Source organism: Aquarana catesbeiana, linkage group LG05 (genome assembly GCF_042186555.1).
Source record: "Aquarana catesbeiana isolate 2022-GZ linkage group LG05, ASM4218655v1, whole genome shotgun sequence".
Lineage (NCBI taxonomy): Eukaryota > Metazoa > Chordata > Amphibia > Anura > Ranidae > Aquarana > Aquarana catesbeiana.
Genome location: NC_133328.1, coordinates 454,140,810 through 454,163,558, shown reverse-complemented (window position 1 = coordinate 454,163,558; position 22,749 = coordinate 454,140,810). Strand labels below are relative to the sequence as shown.

General features: G+C 39.1%; 2 protein-coding genes across 8 annotated transcripts in view; one reads left to right on the top strand and one right to left on the bottom strand.

Moving 5' to 3' along the window:
* PRELID3A (PRELI domain containing 3A) overlaps positions 1-15,381 on the top strand; it is an 89,210-nt gene extending 73,829 nt beyond the window's left edge. For both annotated transcript variants that reach the window (XR_012244501.1, XR_012244500.1), the window contains 2 exons: positions 10,110-10,173; positions 14,206-15,381. The gene's annotated coding sequence lies outside the window, so the exon portion shown is untranslated. The remainder of the gene's footprint in view (positions 1-10,109; positions 10,174-14,205) is intronic.
* SPIRE1 (spire type actin nucleation factor 1) overlaps positions 842-22,749 on the bottom strand; it is a 260,948-nt gene continuing 239,040 nt past the window's right edge. For 2 of the 6 annotated variants that reach the window (XM_073631304.1, XM_073631305.1), the window contains 7 exons: positions 21,562-21,704; positions 18,940-19,113; positions 14,152-14,289; positions 8,940-9,010; positions 8,654-8,681; positions 8,418-8,554; positions 842-5,521 (listed from right to left, as the gene is read on the bottom strand). In XM_073631304.1, coding sequence (XP_073487405.1) covers positions 5,263-5,521; positions 8,418-8,554; positions 8,654-8,681; positions 8,940-9,010; positions 14,152-14,289; positions 18,940-19,113; positions 21,562-21,704 — 950 coding nt within the window. In that variant the 3' untranslated portion in view covers positions 842-5,262. Of the gene's footprint in view, positions 5,522-8,417; positions 8,555-8,653; positions 8,682-8,939; positions 9,011-14,151; positions 14,290-16,443; positions 16,480-18,939; positions 19,114-21,561; positions 21,705-22,749 lie in introns of all 6 variants that reach the window. The other 4 variants (XM_073631308.1, XM_073631309.1, XM_073631306.1 and 1 more) reach the window with 3 other exon arrangements.

The following is a 22,749-nucleotide window of genomic DNA, read 5'->3' as shown; positions in this document are numbered from 1 at the left end:
CAGTCTCTCTCCTGATTGGTTAACTGACTTTGATTGACAGCAGCGGAAGCCAATGGCGCTGCTGCTGTGTCTCAGGAGGGAGAGTCCCGGATGGCCGAGGCACTCGTGCACATTGCTGGATAGAGATGGGGCTCAGGTAAGTATTAGGGGGGCTGCTGCACACAGAGTGCATTTAGATAAAAAACATTCTGCCTTTACAACCACTTTAAGTTCACCTTTTGGAACATGTTACACCTATATTTAGAGTGGAACATGTAACATGCTCCTGCCTCCAGTTCCCCCCCTCAGTGTGACAGTGGGTGGGGGAGCTTCTCCCCTTTTTGAAAAGTGGCCGGCCATGTGGGGCTTCACCCACACAGCCACATTATTCATTCACAGTTTCTTGTGAATGACTGAACTACAAGTACCATCATCCACCATGGTTGACAGCTTGAAGTTCTGAATGAACTGGGAGGACATTGATGAGGGCTCTTGTAGTTCATTCACAAATCCTGCAGCTTTCAAACAGACAGCCTGTATGAAGGTATGGGCAGAAAGCTGCAGGGCTTGTCTGCAAAAGCCTGACACTGTGCCCCCTGATCCACTGATCATGGGTGCAATGCTTTCCAGGCTCCTGCAGGGAAAAAAAAATTATCTCCAAAAATATATGAATTTACTTTTTTTTCTGGAAAAGTGAACTTATCCTTTGAAGAGAAACTGCAAAAAAAAAAAAAAAAAAAAGATGGGTTTATCCGGAACTGAGAAAGTGATTTATAACAGCTATTATGAAGAACAATGAATATACCGAGTATAAATTAAATTAGAATACACTTACAAGTTAATACACAGATGCTATGTATGGTAAAATTTCAAGGCATGTTTATTGTTCTCACAGAAGCATGGCAGCTGCTGTGGAGAAATCTACAGGGTAACAAAGATAACAAGTAACGGAGCAGTTGATGGGTTGAGGTTCATAATAACTACAATCATGTAGGCTTAAGTCACCATAAGAGCACATGGTAAGGGTAGGCGACCTCTGGCACCCCAGCTGGTTTTAGACTTCATCTTCTACAGGAAAAAACTTGCTAGAGTGCCAAAGGCAATGTCAAATGATTTCTGCAGCTTGTTGACTATCAGAGGTAAAGTGCCTCATGTAACCGTTAAAAAGCAAGCAAGAAATCATAGAAACACTGGTCACATATGGTTACAGTTTACACCACACGGTGTTTACAATGATCCCACAACTAGAAAATAAATGCATTAAATAAAATTATTAGGAATGAACTATACTTGCAGTTTTAACAAAAAAACTCATCTATGCAAAAAATCCTAGCATGACTAACAGAATGCGCAAACCTGACATTATATTACGGTCAATGTACATATAAATATACCTTTCCTCCAGTGTCAAATCTTCCTGCTTGTAATTATAAGAATTCATCCCAATTATTAATAAATATAGTACAAGTATTTACAAAAAAAAGGAGCTCCTCCAGACTGACAGGAAGGTGTCAAGAGGCGACAAAGACATCACTGGAATATTGCTACAGTCCGCCATTCCCTGTGTATAGCAAAGTCCAGTACTCATGTTCTGAGTAGCTACTGTAGATGCTGTACAGTATAGAAGTGATCTTACTAAATGTCAAAGGAACAGAACTTTTTTAAATTAAATATGTACATTAATGACCTGCTTTGCGGCTAGTATGAAACCTGTACAATTATTTGTATTGCACTAGTGTAAGTATCACACATTTTACCATGTTATGACACGGCTTCTACTCTTTAAAATGATCTGTCGTCACAGAGGCAACCAGTTTTGTAGACCGTAAAAATATTCAGCCCATCTATTTTGTAGAAAAAATAAACACTGTGGCATCACTCCAACAAGTGTACACGCCTTGTAGTCATAGAGCACAGCCCTAATTACCACCCTACCTGGACATGTATTCTTCAAGAGGCCTTGGAAAAGGTTTGTTCTTTCCTTCTGTTTGTTGTTCATCTTTTGACTTAATGTGATACCAAACACACACAGTTTAAAGCGGATGCTCCAATTGTCTGCCTCCTCCACCCTCCACTGTCACATTTGACACCTTTTGGGGGGGAGCACGTACTTGGTTCTGACAGGTACCGGCTCCCACTTCCGACTCAGTTTGCCCCCCCCCCCCTTCCTCCTCCTTCCCCGCAGCTGGCCCACTCTCAAAGTGCAGCGCAGTAGGAATCCGGCTGTGTAAGGACACCACTGAATTCCTGGACAGGTAAGTGCCTCAATATTAAAATTCAGCAGCCACAGTATTTGTGGGAGGAGCTTGGAGTGCCTCTTTAAGTTACATTGTCCCTTCTATTTCTGTAAATGGATGATGGCACTGTAATTAATTTTATTAAAAAAAATATTTTTCCTAATTGATATAGAGCTGTCACATGACTCAGATCTTTCCCAGCCTGTCTGCAGGGAAATATAAGCAGGAGGACCCTCTAGTCCTCGGCTGCTGGTCACATGTTTAAAATAGAAAATAAAAAAAACAGCCTTTGGAATATGGAGTAAAAATAATTAATATCAATAAACAGTTTTAATGTGTCAAACAAATATATATTTGAAGTCAATTTTTATATTATTTTTGGCAATAACATGATGTGGGAGGATTTCTGCCAGTCACAGGCTACGTCACGCCTCTCCAGCATGTGTCTTAGAATAACAGGGAGGTGAAGCCTCCATCAATCTACATGTAATATCCCACCCTCATTGTGTTTAGCTGATTAGTAGGCATTGAGGAGGAGGGAGTGGGCTGTCATTTACCGCGTGTGACTCTATAATCACATGCACTGCTCAGGTGCCATAGGGAATAACTGCTCAGTATAAAAACTGAGCATGTTCAGAGTTGCCTTAGCAGCTGCTAAATCCCAAGCTGAATTGGGGAAATGGACAGAGGTGGTGATAGAGAGCAGCAGGATCAACCAGGTTTTTTGCAGAATACAGAAAACAAATCTCATAGTGATTGAGTGAGTATGAACAGCATGTAATACAGCATGGAGTCATAGTTTTTTTATGATGTGGGTTTAGTGACACTTTAAAGAGAACCAGTTACTTTGTCTATTCAGAGCAAAGTAACAGGTTCCTTTTGACAGCCCACCTCCTCTGATATTGATATCTTTCCCTGGGTTCTGGGTAGAAAGCCCTGTAAACAAAATGAGCATATATAGGGCACATGACTACCTTCCTATAACTTGACATGACAATTCCTGTGCCTTATGACTGGCTGCACAGGTGTCACACACTGCATCAAATGAAATAGGGGAGAGGGTCACATGCACCCCTTTATCCAGAAGTACCAGGTACTTTACAAGGCCATGATCCTCAAACTGCGCAATAGAGGAGCACAAGGAATTAGATATCTATCATGGATGCTGTTACTTTGCCCTAAATGATCCTAATGACAGGTTTACTTTGATGACAGAGAAATAGGTATGCTGAGGTGGACACCACCTGGAAGAGATACACTGACAAATGTTTCCTCTTTAAGGAGAACACAGTACAAAGGGTGACAAAAGTACAGGGAGAAAAATGGGCCCAAAAAAGTCCTAGTTGAGTGACAAAGTCCCACTAGTCCCTAAGCACCATGTTAGCAGTGTGACCTGTTATAGCTGTTCTTACACGTCTGGTATGTGATCAATGCCACAGCAAGATCAAGAGTTCCTAAACTGAGCAATACTTTACATAGAAAGACTGGTCCTGCCTACAAGACTGTTGCCTCCAGTGGACGGGAGATACACTTTAATGGACATATAAACACTAATATAAGTCAACTACAGACTGCCTAATGAAGCCAGCACAAAACATTTGAGACTGTACCATATTTGTTTTTCCTCGTCAGTAGCCAGTTTTTAAAAACAGATCCTCATTCCACGTTTTCTCCAACACCCGTTTTTACACTAAATCCACAAAACTGGTGGGAGGATCTACAAGCTTTGACACATAAAACAGCTGGAACATTATTTGGTTTGGGAAGACATAATTTGGCACTGAGGAAGAAATAAAAGTGCAATGAATCTCTAGCTAGTCACTTCTGAGTATTTATATGGGGACAGAAGTTTCCAGCACCATACTGCGTCATACAACTATATACCTGATAGGCCACTATCTCAGCAGAGCTGCTACTGTCTTGAAGTGGATGTAAACCCAATTTTTTTTTTTTTTTTTTTTAATGTCATAATGTAAAGTATACGATTTCCTATCATTTGAGCCCAGTCTTGCCACAAAGAGTTAATCCAGCTCTGAGCAATCCTCTTTTATTGTTCAGTGAGATAAAACTTGACAGAGAAAAACTTTGCTGTGAGTGACAGGTGATTTACATATCTCATGCACTAGCCTAAGACATGCATTATTTTTTAATTCCCACCCCCCACTCCTTTCTTCAGCAGCTCTGCAAGGATTGGCTGTTCCAAACCTCAGCATGATTTGGCACGCTGAAGTCATGTGGTTACTTTCCTGTCTTTTCACTGGATGTTAGAGATCATAGCAGAAGTTCAGTGTAAGAAATACACAGGAGAAAATGAATATTGACTAGGGGAGTGTAGAGGTGAGCGGGGAGTCTACTGACATCACGACTCCACCCACCGAGCTCCAGACAACAGACCCACCCACAGAATCTGCAGTTTTTCAGATCTCATAACAGCCAGAGGGGAGACATTTAACAGGTAAAGATACATGCAGGAGGAATGTATATCCTTATAGATAACCCCTATGGCAGTAGTTTATAAAGGATGACGTTGGGTTTACATCCACTTTAAGTAGTTCCTCCACATCAAGGCAGCGTCCTATGTCGTTTTGGCGACAGCTAATGAAGAGAATGATTGAATAAATCTAGATAATGAAAATTACAAACAGGAATGCAGACATGATGTAAAAATAAGACATTGCTCCTTTGTTCAGCAGAGCCAGGGGATATGCACTCTGTGAGGTAACAGTGCCAGCTTTACCCTCATGGGTCTCTCTTGCAGGTAGAACATTCCGATCTCCAGCTGAGTCCATGTAATATAGTCTCATTACAAACAGATAAAAAAAAGGCAAAAGTTGCATTCTTCCAGTGCAAAGGAAATGCTGCATCCAGGACAGCTTGTGTGTATGCAGCCTGTTTTAGAGCACATTAAAAAATAAAGGGGTGTGTGCTATTTTTGCAGAATTCAAGCTTGCTTGAACTCTTAAAAAAATAAAATAGCAACAGCCTGATTATTCATTACACCGAAGCAGATTAAAGAAAAATAAAACATGTTAAAAAGGCACGAGAGTCAGATCTCATTTATCGTTCTCTCAGTCGGCCGGTATTCATGTGTCCCCGTGGATGACAGGTAGAATGACTGCGTCTTTCTTTTTAACCGGGCTCGTTTGTTAGCCAGTGTCAGGCTGCGGCGGCTGGAGCTAATGATATCCGAGATAAATTTCTTACAGTCCACGCACACCTCCATGGTGCTCCAGTCTTCCATGAGCTCTTTTGGAAACTGGAGGTCATCATCTGACTTGTCCACGGATTTAGACTTGGACCCCAACCTATGCAGAACAGAAGGACATAGTAAGATAAGGTAGAACTATAGGCAAACATTTTTTTTTCATATTGGATAGAGTAGAGGAGGATTATAACCCCTGTAAAAAAAAATTTTTGCCATTGTTGTCCCATTGGGGAAATTTACCTTCACTTCCTGTCCCAATGCCAAAACGCAAGTGAGAGGAAATCTCTGCAAATTTAAGGAATCTCTTGGGGACCCCCAGGTTACCAGAACTAGTGTCCCTATTGGATTATTTCGCCTTTTGCTTTTCTAGGGACAACCCAAAATGTGAGTTTCCTTTTATTTTCACTTTTAACGATAACAGTAAACCGGGCAAATAAAGGGGATGAATCACCCCAACAGGGGCACAGACAGCAATAAAAACTGACAGGTGTTCCAATCCATCTCCCTGCAATCTAAAACTAAAAAAAAAAATTTTGCCTTTGGTTATATTTTAGGTAAATGTGCATTACTGATTACTGTACCTAGTACAAGTAGTAAGGGGAATTATCCCCAACAACATCACATTAGAAATTAAGAGTATGATGTCCAGAAAGCTAGCATTTATACCAGCAGGGGCAGCCTGGATATTTATGTTGGTACTGTGACGGGGGTCACGTTGGGCAGTGGGCTTGTGGAACCCAGCATACCTTGGAGAGCTCTGGAATATCCTTGTCCAACTCCCCTGACCCCTCCTATGTGTAAGTGACCCTGTGTCTATTAGGGGCACAGGGTAACCAAGAACCCGTTACAGGTACTAGTTTCCCTTAACAGCAACCTACCAAACTGCAAATAAGTTCCCTATTTTATAAGCTCTAACTTTGCTTTCTTTGCAAATACATTAGAAATGTGACAGATGTTCTAACCCATGGGTATCCAAACTTTTGACCTTCCTGGGCCATGCTGGAAGAAGAGGCATTGTCTTGGGCCACACATAAAATACATTAACAAGAAGGATAGCTGAGGAGCAGAAAAAGTCAGGCAGATCTAAAAGTTAATGATCACAGATCCAGATAATATACCTATCTGAGGCATAAAACTTACTTTTATAAACAAAAAATATTGAAAAAAAAATGAAGAAAGGGCAACATAAAACTAGTATGATATTTGATCCAGTTTTTGACAAACTAACCATCAAGATCTGGTTCGATGGACGTAGTGACAATTCTCAAGTTGCTCATCAGATATTTTGGTTCTAATGTTGCCCTTCATGTGCTTTAGCCTTGAGAATAATTGCTCACAAATATAAGTGCCTCCGTAAACTGATGACATGAATAAGGAGTGATTGTGAAGAGTGGGATATTAAACTGGGAAGATAAAACTACTAAAAGTCCAGTAAAGAGACACTGTCAAATTTTTCGTCAGTCACATGTGCTTGCTAACTGTAAACACATTTTTACTAAAAATTCCCCCAAAAAAAGGAAAAAAAAAAAATTATCATTTTTTTAAGTTTACAATTGTGTTGGGCTGCATGCTGCAACAAAATATTTTGTATGTATATCTACTAACCCCACTAGATGCTTCAAGTATAAAGAATATATTTTGCAGTCTCAATCACTAAGCAAATATAAATATGGTCATTCTTCCTTCTGCCTGTACTTTTACATTTATAGTGGTAATAGAAACACTTACCAATAGCCATTTGTAAAAACCTGAATTTACTTCCATAAATTATTGAAACTTCCCTCGGGGATTAATTGTTAATTTTATTATTTACCTGCATTCTGCCTATCAGGGAAGTGTCGGGTTGAAAGGAAATGTTATAACAATAAAAATACCAGCCTTATAGTTCATTTTCTATTTATAATGCTGCCAAAAATATAAATTTTTACCAGCCAGACTGGTAAAATACCAACAAAGTTGGCAACCCTTCCTACAGTCTGACACTGGGCTTACATTTTTATTCTGACAAGAAGAAAATACAAGTAAATAACTGCACACATGGTATCCATATGAAGTTTAGCTGCACAATTACAACAAATTAACACTTTCATAACCTCACACACATCCATTTCCGAGTGCTTCTATTTAGTGGAGAATGAAGAATTTGGTCTTTGCCCCCTATGACCATTAATAAACTGTCAGATGCTGGACAGAACAGGATTTAGTAGTTGTCCATGCTTTATGCTCTGAAGGTGTTAGCACAAGCTGCAGCTGCAAGGCAAAGAAAGTGGCACCTTGTAACAATAAGCAGCCTCCCTTAATAATGGAAACCCCACTTGTTGAAGCCTTTAAGACTTAATTTCTTTAAGGCCCCATTCTCACCTGAGCGATTTGCTGCTTGAAGCTTGTAGCTCTGAAACGCTCAAGAAGCCAAATGGCATTTATTTCAATGGCCCCTACATCTGAGCATTCTGTCGCCTAAATCAAAACGCCTGTCGCTCAAAAAATTACACAAGCTTCTTTTTGGCAGATTGGACACCATAGACTTCAATGGGAATGCCTGAAAGTGTGCAACATGAGCATTTTATGAGCGTTTTGTTGTACATTTTCTGCTTAAACAGCAGCTCTCCACCCCTAATCTCCTCCACCTCCTATTGGCTAAACAAAAATGTCTGAAGCTGTAAAACACTTCTAAAACGCTTGTAATGCATTTCTAAGAACTCAAAACCTTTTAAATAAAAAGCGTGTAAAAGGTGCTCTGCTAAGGGAATCACACAGGAAGGGAATGCTACACATTCAGATAAATGGAGAACTTCCAATCCCCACAACAATCTCTAGTAGTGGTCGGAAGTGTCTTCCTCACCAGTCTAAACAGATAGCTTTGGTAAGGGTACATTTTTAAAGGGGCTGCAGGGGTATGTCTTAACACAGGATTCATAGTAAAAGTACAGTAATTCTTTAAAATAACTGAAAAAACACAAAAGACACAAAAATGTACATTTTTCTACATGGCTTACTTGGGTAAGCTCCGAGGTGGTCGATGATGACTGGTGGAGGGCTTCTCGGGCCTAAGGAAACTCTCCCCTCTCTGCAAGGTAGAAGGTCCCAGTGAAAAGATGGGGAGTGTGGAATATGGCTTGGAAGGTAATCTCATCTGTTATGAAAAATTCATATACAAAGTATGTGTCAATACAGTATAAATGAACATGGGATATCAGCTCTAATGTTTACTGGCTTTGCACTTCCAGCTTACCTTTTTGCAGCACTGTGAACACACAGGCCTATGAAGAAACAAACACAGAATCACATTACTAATATTCTAGAATTGGTCAATTAACTGTCAGTTCTACAAAGACTTTGAAACTGATAAGAACCTTCCACTATACAAACAAAATACTACTCTCAAAAATGGAAATACCTTAAAAGAAAGACAGAAAAGCACTTCTTTTTAGAATAAATCTGCTACATTTTCTGATCTATTACACAATACATGGCAATAAAAAAATGAACTCAAATGCATATTACAGACAGGAATTTACCGTTTGCAGAACTGGCATGTGTAAGACCAGGTAAACAAGGAAAACCTCTTCGTCCGACAACATAAACAAAGCTGTATAAAAGAGAAGAGTGTACATGGTCAAAACACAATGCTATCTGCAGAATTGCACATTTTCTCTGTTGCATGTCCTAGCCAACAATATAGGATGCTTATGCTGATAAAATTGTTGCATCTATTACTTTCCCACTGAGTTAGTTATCATATGTGGATAGGATTGCATATTCCATGTCTACTATCATAGGCATCTCAGGCAAACATAAGTTTCAATCAGACTTAAAGGGTTAGTTCGTCTTTACAGAAAAAAATTAAAAAAAGGTAAACTAAGGCCGAACACCCTCCTTACGCCCCAGTCCCCCACCGGCACTTTGGGAAGAGGGTAGGGAGGGTTTTTTCCTGTTAAGGTTACCTAACACTTTAAAAGTGAACCTGTGCTTTACCTATGTTGGCCAAAGCAACATATTATATTATCTGCTGCCCTCCCCAGATGCCAGAAATGAAGACAGGAAACCCAAGGTGAGGTTCCAGTCACATCCAACTGAAGAAGTATGGCAGCAAAGAAAACGTGTGCTCCTTGAGAGGACAGCAGTTAAGATAACCTGTTGCTGAGCCCTGCATTGGAAAAGCACAAGGCAACATAAATTATTCTTATTGTGTCAGCTTTCTCAGAACTAACTTAATTTTCTCTCTTTACCCTCAACCCGAGGGTGCCTCTTGAAACAGTCAGAGCCGAGGAGAAATCTAACCCACACACCTTCCCATTTCTGTACAGTTTTATCTAAATTCAGTAGATTGTATGCCTTGTAAATCATGTAAGCCATGCCTATGTACACAGTTATTACATTTCTTGTGTTTGCAATAAACAAGGCATTGCAAGTTTTAAACTAAAAGTTTAATTAGCTCCCTGGTGAGCTATTACACAATTATAAAAACACCATCCATGTTCAATAATGTAGAGACTTCAGGTTACATACTAAAGAAAAACATGCAAACCAGTTTATCTCAAAAAACTGCCTTCTTGATCCATACAAATGTGTAGTGGTCAAATCACCCCAAAGAGGAATCATTGGGGGCTGTTCATAAGTGTACACAACCAGAAACAGATGTTGTGGAATTGGCAATCAGTTGTGTTTTCTATGTTCCTCTTTTGCAGATTATAAATTAATGTGCGACGGCTACATCTTCCTTGGGCAACGTTCAATAAACACCCCCATAAGGTATTTGCAGCTTATATAGAATGTTTGTAATTGTTGTTTTTATTACAGTTTTAAATAAAAGTTCTTTTTTCTTAGGTGGCAACAGTGAATTCAAGGAAAATTGTTCAGAATAATTTAAATAAATCAAATAACGAATGATTCTGATGTTACCTAAAGTGTTACTAAACCCACAACAGTAAAGTCAGTCTGCATGTGCAGTAAAGCATGCTTGTTATACTCACTGTGGAACCTACAGTGCCTTGAAAAAGTATTCACACCCCTTGAAATTTTCCACATTTTGTCATGTTACAACCAAAAATGTAAATGTATTTTATTGGGATTTTATGTGATGGACCAACACAAAGTGGCACATATTTGTGAAGTGGAAGGAAAATGATAAATGGTTTTCAACATTTTTTTTTTTTACAAATAAATATGTGAAAAGTGTGGCATGCATTTGTATTCAGCCCCCGAGTCAATACTTTGTAGAACCACCTTTTGCTGCAAATACAGCTTTAAGTCTTTTTGGGAATGTCTCTACCAGCTTTGCACATCTAGAGAGTGAGAATTGTGCCCATTCTTCTGTGCAAAATAGCTCAAGCTCTGTCAGATTGTATGGAGAGCGTCTGTGAACAGCAATTTTCAAGTCTTGCCACAGATTCCCAATTGGATTTAGGTCTGGATTTTGAGACATTCTAACACATGAATATGCTTTGATCTAAACCATACCATTTGTAGCTCTGCCTGTATGATTAGGGTCGTTGTTCTGCTGGAAGGTGAACCTCTGACCCAGTCTCAAGTCTTTTGCAGACGCCAACAGGTTTTCTTCTAAGATTGCCCTGTATTTGGCACCATCCATCTTCCCATTAACTCGGGCCATCTTCCCAGTCCCTGCTGAAGAAAAGCATCCCCACAACATGATGATGCGACCACCATGTTTCACGGTGGGGATGGTGTGTTCAGGGTGATGTGCAGTGTTAGTTTTCCACCACACATAGCATTTTGCTTTTAGGCTAAAAAGTTACATTTTGGTCTCATCTGTCCAGAGCACCTTCTTCCACATGTCTGCTGTGTCCCCCACATGGCTTCTTGCAAACTGCAAACGCATAGCTCCCAACTGTCCCTGATTTGGAGGGACTGTCCCTGATTTGGAGCAATGTCCCTCTGTCCCTCATTCCTCCTCATTTGTCTCTCATTTTGGTCTGATCTATATAGTTGTATATAAAATGCACTTTTTATCTATCAAAAAGTGTTTTCCAGCGCTAAACCTTTCATCTGATTTTTAAATTGCTGCATTTGTAAATTCCAAAAGCCAATATAAAGGAATAGTAGTGGTAAAAAAAAAAAAAAAAAAGCACTTGTGGATTTAAACAAATCTTGTTTTTTTTTGTACAGTTCTCCTTTAGGGGGGTGCAGCAAGGGGTGTGTCCTATGCCTGCATACTTTTGCTGATAGGTGTCCCTCATTTCCATCTAAAAAAGTTGGGAGGTATGCAAACTGGATGTCTTATTTCAACAGTGGCTTCTTGACATGCTTCCATAAAGGCCAGATTTGTGGAATGCACAACTAGTAGTTGTCCAGTGGACAGAATCTCCCACCTGAGCTGTGGATCTCTGCAGCTCAGACTGAATTACCATGGACCTCTTGGCTGCTTCTCTGATTAATGCTCTCCTTACCAGGCCTGTCAGTTTAGGTGGACAGCCATGTCTTGGTAGGTCTGCAGTTGTGCCATACTCTTTCCGTTTTCGGATGATGGCTTGAACAGTGCTCTGCGAGATGTTCAAAGCTTGGGATATTTTTGTTATAACCTAACCCTGCTTTAAACTTCTCCACAATTTTAACACTGTCCTGTCTGGTGTGTTCCTTGGCCTTCACGGTTCTTCACTAAGGTTCTCTAACAAACCTCTGAGGGCTTCATAGAACAGCTGTATTTATACTGAGATTAAATTACACACAGGTGGACTCTATTTACTAATTAGGGAACTTCTGAAGGCAATTGGTTCCACTAGATTTTAGTTATGAGTATCAGAGTAAAGGGGGCTGAATACAAATGCATGCCGCACTTTTCACATATTTGTAAAAAATTTTGCAAAACAATTTATTTTCTATCCACTTCACAATTATGTGCCATTTTGTGTTGGTCCATCACATAAAATCCCAATAAAATACATTTACATATTTGATTGTAACATGACAAAATGTGGAAAATTTCAAGGGGTTTGAATACTTTTTCAAGGCACTTTAAGAGGTTATTCCTGCGCATTGTGTAAAAAGGCAGTTTGATCCTGTCTTCTCTAAAGTGCCCATACTTCCACAGTCCCCAATCCATCTCTTAATAGTACAAAGCATTGGGGGCACACTGCACATGCTCAGTTTGGTGTGTATTGCTAGAGTGTTTTTTTTTTTTTTTTTGGGAGGGTGCATGTAATCCGCACAGGGCCAATGAGCACCGTCCAGACAGAGGGTCATTCATCCTCCTGCAGCCTCATAGGACAGTCAAAGTAGAAGGAAAACTCCTACAAGCATTAACCAGACACTGACAGAAGTCACAAGACTGCTATATACTGCTGATGAGAAAAGGTATTTTGCAGTTTATTTTTTACTAAAACAACTGCATTTCCAAGTTCTGCGTACTGTGGGAGACCAAATATAGTGAATGCAGGGTCCTGGGTTTAATAACACTAAGTTTAATTTATCTTGTTATTCCTGTTATTGGGTAACTCTAGTTAACATAGGAAATAAACAAGCTATTTCCACTTATTTTCAGTAAAGCCCTGTACACACAGTCATTTAAAATGTTTGTATAGCCAAAACTTTTCTTTGTTCGTTTTGGATAGAGAAAGTAGGCAATAGAACACCCTAGCAACCAATTTTACATTTTTCTTATAAGAGGTGAGGGAAATCGTTCATTGGGGAACCAATCTGTCCAGGTTCCTCACTTTGTAAAGATTTCTTTTAATTTCTGGTTGTGCTTCCTGGAAGGGAAATCTTCCCAACAATGCACATACAGCAAAAAAATCAACTGACAAGGGTTTTAGTCCTAACCTACTCGAACTTGATAAAAGGTTTTGACTAGACATATACTACGTTGCTTGTTACAAATACCTAAACATTTAACCTCCAGTTCCAACCTGTGTCTACCTGGATTTTAATGAGCGATCTGGATGTAGTTTTAAAAAGCATTTAGAATTAAATGCACTGATGCTTTCTAATTATATCCTAACACAAGGCATCTATGCACCCCCCCACCGCAAATAGTAGTTGAAGCACCCTGCTTACACAGTAATTGCGGAGCTGTATTTAAATTGTGTATTTTTTTTCTCTTCTTTGAATGGCTTTTTTTTGTCTTGCAGTTGCTCATTGTACTGCCTTTTGTAATAAACTTTAATAAAAACAGAATTTTTAAAACAGAAAAAAAAAACGCATTTAGAAAACCTTGGGTACGTTCCGCTTTACAGGAAAAAAATAAAAATAAATAAATAAATAAAAAAAAGGATATTATGCTGTCCAATAAGGATATAGCAGCATAGCGTGCCAAGTATGCTAAGCCTTTCCTACCAACCAGGGCTCCCTGTTCAAACAATGTAGTCCACAACCACATTTTGAAGATGCTTCTTAAAATCATCAGCAGCCACCGATGGTTCCATCAAAGATTATTGTAGGGATCGAGCAGCCTTTGGGACCAGTCCCCTGAGTGACATGGAACAGAGCCCTGTCCTGTTCTTTTGGGGCCCTCTCCGATCGCAGCTGCTGAGGTCATCATAGGCAGCAGAAGAGACCCATATGGGACAGCATAGTGTTCTTTCTTTTGAAAAGCTTAACTTACACTTTAAGCACACCCCAGTGCTGCTCTTCAGTCTAGCATTAGCAAGAAGATGCCCATGTGCACTGGGCCTTATACTGTAGTTACTATTCTTTACCAAATTCAACCCTTTCAGAACGTTGACAAAAGAATGTTAAAGTAAGCTGTAATGTTTATACAATTTTAACAGATTTTACCTTTCCTTTCTTGAGAGCATTGTAGACATCTTTATACTGCTGATATTTTTCCAGCTCTGCTTTTACCAGCACTTGTCGTATGTGCATGACTTCTTCTACGGTGAGAGCAAGGCATTCAACTGGATAACAAAACTCCTCCTGCAATTGAACAGCCTTCATTAACATAGCAAACAACATCATCATCATCAGCTACAAGGGATACGAAGACCTTCAACCAAGCACCGCTGTTAGTAGTAAAGAGATATAGGAGAGCACTGACTGAAAATACCTGGGTATAAACCAACTATTGTTCTTCAGTACATAAACAGTATATAATGAAATGGAACAGATCATCGAAAGAATATCTTTATAGCTCCTCTGCAGTACAATAGAAAACATTTTAAATTTTTTGGGAATATTTTCATATACATTGTTTTAGACATACAATTCATAATAAATAGTATGAGGTGGGCATTGCAGAGCAGTTAAAGGAAAGGGTTAGTAAGCAAATCAAATATGGGGATTTTATGCTGTGGTGGAATGGAACTTACCTGCACCTTTAACAAATATATATTTAATTTTATTGTAGCAAAGCATTTATCAATGCTGATCCTCAAAGAAGCCACAACAACATGTGCTAAGAGGTATTTCTTAGTTTTGGATTTTTGCTATTAATCTACTCCCACAATGGGAAATTAACATATCAAGAGCTATTTGGGGCTAGAAGAGGACTAGCATTGTAAAGAACTTATATAGGAGACCAGGTCAATGTATCAATAGCATTTTTATTAGGAGGCCCATTTATAAAACATGAGGAAAATCACCGCTGCCTTTACATTAAGCGTACTGCATTAATGGGTTTACACTAGGTTAAACAGGTTATGTCTGTTTCTTTTTTTAAACAAAAAAAAGGCGATAGCACAACCCCCCTAAACATAAGGCACATGAGCTGGCAACCCATGGCCAGAGGGCCACAATTGTGCAAATTTCCAATAAGAAAAAAGCTGATAGCAGCCCATATGCTATTCAGCACCACACCAGCATTTCTAAAAGAAAAAAAGGGGGGGGGGGGGGTGGAAATCACAAAGAAATTGTCCCCCCTGCTGTTTCACTATTGTGAAATGTGATGGGCATCTAAGGGTAAGTTGCTATCTCTGATGAATTGGTAAAGGGTGCTTTAAACCCCTTTCTTGTTAATCAACTGCAAAAAAATTCAAATTTTATGGGAGATTATAAAAATCTATATTAATAAAAATATTAATGATAAAAATAAATGTCTGGTCTTTGTTTGCAGCAGATCCCCAATTGGGTAGATTTACTAAAACTGGTGCACAAAGTATCTAGTGCAGCTGCGCATAGTAACCAATCAGCTTTCAACTTCAGCTTGTACAATAAAGCTTTCCAATAAAACCTGGAAGCCGATTGGTTACTATGCTCAGCTGTACCAGATTCTGTGTGCACCAGTTTTAGTAAATCTCACCCAATAGGTCCATTGGGGGGGATTTTACTGAGCTTAAACCTGCACAATGACTGGGGCTCTATTCATACCTATGTGTGTTGGTTATTTGTGGGTGTGATATTTTGTGAGTTTTAGGTGTGTTTGCATGAATTTTACAGGTGAAACCCTTGAGTAAAATGTAACTTGTGTATTACTGCACTGAAGATGCAGCAAACAAGATTTCTTGCCGAAACACTGCACCAACAATACACCTAAACGTGTGAGGAAAGCATGCGTGCATGTGTGTGTAAGGGGGGTGTAATAAAAAAACTGACAGAAAACTATGCAGTTCTGTGCTGTAACATTACTTGAACTGTGCTGATACTCCATCAAAATAATGGACTGCACCTAGTCAAGGGAACAAGGCAATGAAAAAACGACAAATTTTATAAATGGGCTCCTAAATATGTTACAGTAATGTGTGGACACCAAAGTCACCACAGAATAAAATGCTCTCCCTTGAATAGGAAATCAGGACAAAAGGCTGATCATATTTATACATCTAAATGAAAGGCAGAACAAGGCTGTGCAAATGGTCAAAACGGCTTCTTCAGCTCTGTGCCCTGGAAGTGTTTTATTACTGTTCTGCCTTTAAATTAGACATGGTGATGCTGATATTCAACTAACACACCAGGAAAACATTAGCATTTATGGATCTCCATTATCTGGAAATATACCCAATTAAATATTAACTCATATAGTGCTGGAGAACAGGTGTAATCATCTCTAAAAAGGCGCCACCCAATACCACAGGAGTTAAAAAGGTGTAAAAAGAAATCACCCTGGTTAATTTGTACATCCTTAAAATAACATACCCCATGGGGTACATCCGTGATCTGGAGTGCTGCCTGCTTTCAGGAAAAACAATATGCAATAAGATGTAACGCTGTGTTGTCATAAGATGTAATACAAACTGTGAAAATCGAGTGAATTCCATTTCAGATTAATTTTATTTATTTTAAGCACCATTTATATAAATCATCTGTAGGATCTGTTCAAGTATGATTATGGATGCATTGATAAACTTACTGTATAGTTTGCTCATGAGAATGTTATTGAACAGTCTTTACAATACTGGTGTGGTTTCATCGAAGACCACCAATCAGGACACAACAGTGACAATTTAATTCTTTTCTAGAATATAGCTCCCCCTTAACACAGAGCACTCTTTAAATAGAGGAAGACAACTTTAATATGTTTTAGGGCTTTTTAGAAAATGTATACACTTTATGGAAATGTAGAATAAGGTATAGTAAAATAGTGAAATAAGGCAGATATCTTTAGATTATGCAAATATTCATTTCTTATAAATGCGCATATTGGTGGCAAGAGAGTGGCTCATTTATCTATTTTTAAGCTAAATTCGTTTTTTCTGTTTTTTTGCAGTTACATGGTCCAGCTTGGACCAAAGTATGTATGCATTTGCGGTTTTCCAGCTACTGCTGCATATTGAAAGCTGGGGTGGCTTGCTTGGCTCGGGTGCCATTCACAGAGTGCCTTGCATTTTTCCTCTCTGAATGAGGTGTAGAGGTGGGGAGGTGACATCATGATCTCCTCCTTGGCCAATTAGTGAACACCTTGCATTAATTGAGAAAAAGGCAATGTGTCCCGGGAATGGCCCCCTTGCTGAGTAGGCATCCCCTGTGTTCACTATGTAGCAGGGCATGCACTTGCACAGGACCTGGAAAGCTTTGGCAATCATTGTAGTAATGGTGACTACTACAGTGATTGTCCACTTCCACAGGGATCCCACAGGTATGACATATGTATACTTACATTGGTCCAAGTTGTAACTATGTCGATAAAGTTATACTTAAATTTGAGTTTTAAACAAATATATTCTATAATTTTGTATGTTTCTTGCATTTTTTTTTCTTTTGGAAAAAATACTACATTAAGGCATGCTCACCTAATTCCAAAGTGAATTGTGCTACATCTTATGTGATTTATGTTGTATTTACTGCCTTTACTAAATATATCTATAAGTAGATACTGAGGATTTAAGGCACTCACAGGAATTTACAGGAGTAGCATTTACTTAATGCTCACTAAACATTCAGTGGGGTGCAGCCCAGCTTTCTCAAGACTGACCCACTGATAGGACAGAAAGCATTAAAAGCTCATTAAAAAGTTACCTTTAGGGCTCATTCAAACTATGTACAGTGACCTGGATTAATTCCCACTGGATACAATACAGGTAGGTTACTGCAAAGACGCATAGAAAACAATTGTTAATATCGCAATGGAGTGGCGATTTGTGTGTATGGCACCCTATGGACTAGTACAGACATGCTGCATTTTCCCACAGCAAACTGCACTGATGTGTAGACTTGAATGAAGTGTCGATTTGTGACATTGAAATATAGTTGGTAAAGAAAAAAATAACCAGAGTAATGCATCAAAACCACGCATTTTACCGCCCAGTAGCCCACACGCTGAATGCTGCAACTAAAAAATTCCTGTGGGTGCCTCATATCTGGATCAATATATCTACATGCTGATTTGCACCCAGGTTTACTGATGCAAACCAATTGTCAGTTGTGTACCAGTACCCTGTCTTCCATCTTTCCTTCCCATTCACATTTTTCTAAATGGGATAATAAAGAGGAAATTAGTGCTTTCAACTTTTATATATTAAAATATAAACATGTCCTGAACAGCAGAAATCATCTGCCATAATGCAACAGATACTGCTACACTGGTTGAAATTCCTCATAAGTAGTACTATACCAAGCTGCTAATTTATGGGTATTGTTTTTGAAGAAGAGGTTGGTTTCTTCAAACCTGATTGTGAAGTGCACACATACTGATTATATTTGCATAGATTGTATGGAAAGGAAATATTCAGAAAAAGACAAATAAGGGATGCTTGGGATTGAAACGGATAGATCAAATGCTAATGTTTCTTTTTTGAAATAAATCAAATAATGTTCAAGGACTACACAAACTTTATGCAATATCATTCTCTGAATCCAACTATGTCTAAAACGAATAGGCTGTACGTAGACGTAATGCCCAGAACATATTAAATAATAGCCGAGTATCCGGATGGCTAAAAGCAGGATTAAAAATGATGTTGCTGTATCAGTTTGTTGTCCTTTAGGCCATGAATTAAATGTTTTACATTATGCAGCATGATTGGAGCAGGAAAAAAAGAAATCACGCAGAGTTCCCCGCTGTGAAATCACAGGAAGAAGGTGCGGATGCTGCAGCTGGTCACATGGCAACAGCTGAAGTACCACTCCTACCCAGGAGGAAATCGGAGGAAGAGATTGATTGCCAGATCAAAACTGAAGATGAAAGAGGCAAACCTGCGGGGCTCTCCACCTGCTGGCATAAGCTTTCTCAAACAGATAAAACATAGCCCCTGCCGCCCCAAAAATGGCTGCTTCAAAAGGATGAGAGCTCAACAAAGAAGCTGTGTAAATGCTGGAAAATGGTGGTCGCAAAGTCATCCTTGGAAAGAAACTGGTTATCCTAGGAACCTAAATAATAAACAGGGAGGAGGTTGAGGGCATGTTCCCCAGTGATTAGACATCCTTCAAGGAATTTAATGCAAACGTCAAAAAAGAGGAGCAACACTATTCTTTGATTCCACATTTTAAACTGAGTTCACTTGTAAACCTAAAAATGGTGCATCAATGCAAGAGTTGATTTCGTCACCATTATATATATGATAAATACATTTATTTTCCATCACATAACCAAAACCACTGCATTACTAAATTTCTTTTTAATACCATACACTGCCCACCGGAGGGCAGCAAACCCCTTCTAACTGCTCATGACAATTTAAATCTAACACCATTACTGAAGGATGAATGATAGTCATGGTTAACGGACACTTAATAATAGGTAAATAAAAGCAAAACAGAGAACTGATCATGTAACACTTTTATCCTTCAGCTTTCACTAATCTGAGGTTTTCTGCATATGGTATGTAAAATTATACAGGTAAAATCAAAGCTGATGTAATCACTTAGATCTAACCAATGGGCAGTTTTCAAAGTCTGGTACTAAAAAGGGAAGTACATAGATGCAGTAACATTTTATTATAGCGGTTTACATACTTGTGACTTGTCAAAGTTGCACACACCATATGGTACAGGTCTCTTTTGCAGCAACGACATCACATATACAACTATGTTTCCCAAACCTCGTATAGTTCTGTACTGACATTTATAACTTTTGCTGTGTTTCTATGCTACCTGCATTAATAATATATTTATGAGTGCCACCAACTACAACACTGCTAGATCCGTGATGACTGGCAGTGTGCTTTCCTAACCAGAAACTTATGAGTTTCATTCCACTGCAAGCAATCTTGCCCTTGAGAGGGTCTGTGTCTAATCACCTTGCCATTTATGAATTATGCTGGCTAAACAAACATGCTCCCAACAGCAACTGCCAATTATAATGCATTCTACAATTAGTATATACTGTATATTCTCCGAAATGGCTATCCTGAGCCTTGCGGCATCAGTTGCTGTGACAGTGTACCTGCAGTGGCACAAGTTGCACATTAAAATAAACACGGACATAATAGATTCAGCTGCAGAGATCTCAGTACATCACCCTCCCCCAAAATATATAAACGATCAATTTTGTCCTATGGCCTGACATCAAATCAGCCAATGTTGCATAACTGTTATATACAATGGTGACAGGTGCAGCGTCAGCAACCAAAGGCTGTATTATTTATTAAACTGATCCTCTGCAATGGGTACTTTTATTGACCCCCCACTATATAGTGCCCTTTACCAGTTTTCAAGAAAGAAAAAAAATGAAAATTGTATAAGCATTAAGAAGGATCACAAGGAACCCACAGCTATTCTCTGAAAGATTTGTGCCAGTGTAAAATAAAGACCACAATCCAAGCGCTGATCATTAGTTAGGAATGTGCTGCAACTCAAACCAACCAGATTTCAAAGTCTAAGGCCTCTTGTACACTGCCGCTTGAAAAAGCTCAGTACAGCGTTTTTTTTTTTTTTTACTGAACTAAAATGCAGCCTATTGTTTACAACGTGCCTGTACACACAGGGGTGTAAAAAAGCGCTGCGTACTGAGTAAAAAAAAATAGAAATATCTGCATTCCCGGTCAGTATTTTGCGCCGTAACGCACAAAGGAGCATAAATATTAATTTTCCATATGAATATATTGTGTGTGCAACTGCGCAAACGCATATATATATGTATGAGAATATGCGCATAGCAAATGCCAGCAATTATGTCAAAAAAAAAGCAGATGCTCAAATATCAGTGCTGTGTGCAAGAGGCCTAACTGCTCTCTGCATTAGAGTCAACAAACTGTAATTCAGTAGCTGTAATGAGAAAATATGGGAGTTACCCTTACTAAAAATGATAGCTTCTGTATGGTCTGGCTTCAATACTTTGAGTCAGCGACCCAAAACAAACAGGGAGATCAGGAACATTAGAGAAACAGTTTTTTAGTTATTAATTTTTGTAATTTTTATAATTTTATATAGACAGATCGTTTATGTCCCAATTTTCATTACTTGCATAACATGCAGGTGTAAACCAGTATTAAAAGTAATCCTGTGATCAAAACAAAAAAAAAAAAAAAAAACACAATTGTTGACCTTGTCCTAAAAAGTTTAGTTGCAAGACTGTTATGTTAAGCCTCATCAAGTACCTCTGATGACACGTGAGCGGTAAACAGATTGCTTGCTGTAGGCATATAATTCATGTTTAACTTTTTTTTATGTTCGCCCTGTTGATGAGCTAAATGTATACTTGCATATTCCAGTAACCAACAGTGTTGTGACTCTCTTGCCACAATAAAGAGAATTCCTATGGGAACCAGCTTCTGTAGAGTCCTGCATTATGAAAGCTGGTGGGGACTTTTTTCCTTCACTTTCATATCCACTGGGATACGAATAGCAGTCGCATAATCTAGATTGCATTGAACTTACCAAAGATCTGGAGCTTTGTCGAGTTGGCGGTAGAAACTGCCTAACATTGGTTGGTGTCTCTTTCTCTATGGAGTGGCGCCTCTGTGGAGTTTGCCGTCTCTCCGGTTGTGGCGTAGAGGAAATTGGCAGGAACCTGGGTGGTGCTGAGGGAAAAATAATGCTTAAATTGAATAACTAATAAATAACTGTCACATGGACTACCTACATTAACACCATTTCTAGGCTCATTTGCATCTGTAGATTACCATAATATTGATTAAAGACTGACAGGTATCCAGGTCACTGCTAGGAGAGCAGAACAGAATGACCTGAGCTGATGAAATGATAGCAATTGTATTTCTGTTGTGAGACTTGAGGGTGACTTGCTCCACAGTGACTGTGGATACAGAGATCAATTGGAGCTGGGTTTAATGCTCATGTACCGCTATTTAAGAAAACGTAAATAGTTAAATATCCATAGTCTGGACACAGTTCTACTTTCAGCTTCAAAAGACCTAATCCAGCACAGCTGGTGGAAGATGTCTTACCTCCTAAGGACACTGAGCTAAGCCTGTTGGTTGAACAAATACAAATGAAGGAAATATGGGCCTCCTTTGGCATTCGTGGGAGAACATTTCCCAACCTGAAGACATTCTCTTCTAGTCCTGTTCTCGTGTTGACTCAATATTTTAGATTTTGTTACTTTCAGTCCCAGTGATAATGGTTATGACAAATAGAGATTTAAGCTTTCCAGAAGGGACATAAACAACAGTAAAAAAATCTGTTAGCGTTCTAACTCTTGCCCACGCTACCCAAAACTGGGAACATTTTTTAGATACACATTATGGACACTGCTTTCAGAAAATTCACTGGAAGGACAGCTCCTGAAGCTAAAATTCAAATACTTTGGCCACCTAATGTGAAGAGAGGACTCATTGGAAAAGACCCTGATGCAGGGAAACGTGAAAAGAAAAAGAAGATGAGGACGACAGAAAACAAGATGGATAGATAGCATCATCGAAACAATGAACATGAAGTTACGCAAGCTCCGGGAGGCAGTGGAGGACAGAAAAGCTTGGCGCGCTATGGTCCATGAGGTCACGAAGAGTCGGACACAACTAAACGACTGAACAACTGAACAACAACACATCACTAGTCCACTAAGGCCCCTTTCACACTTGTGCTACTCCAAAGTCACGCGATTTTGAC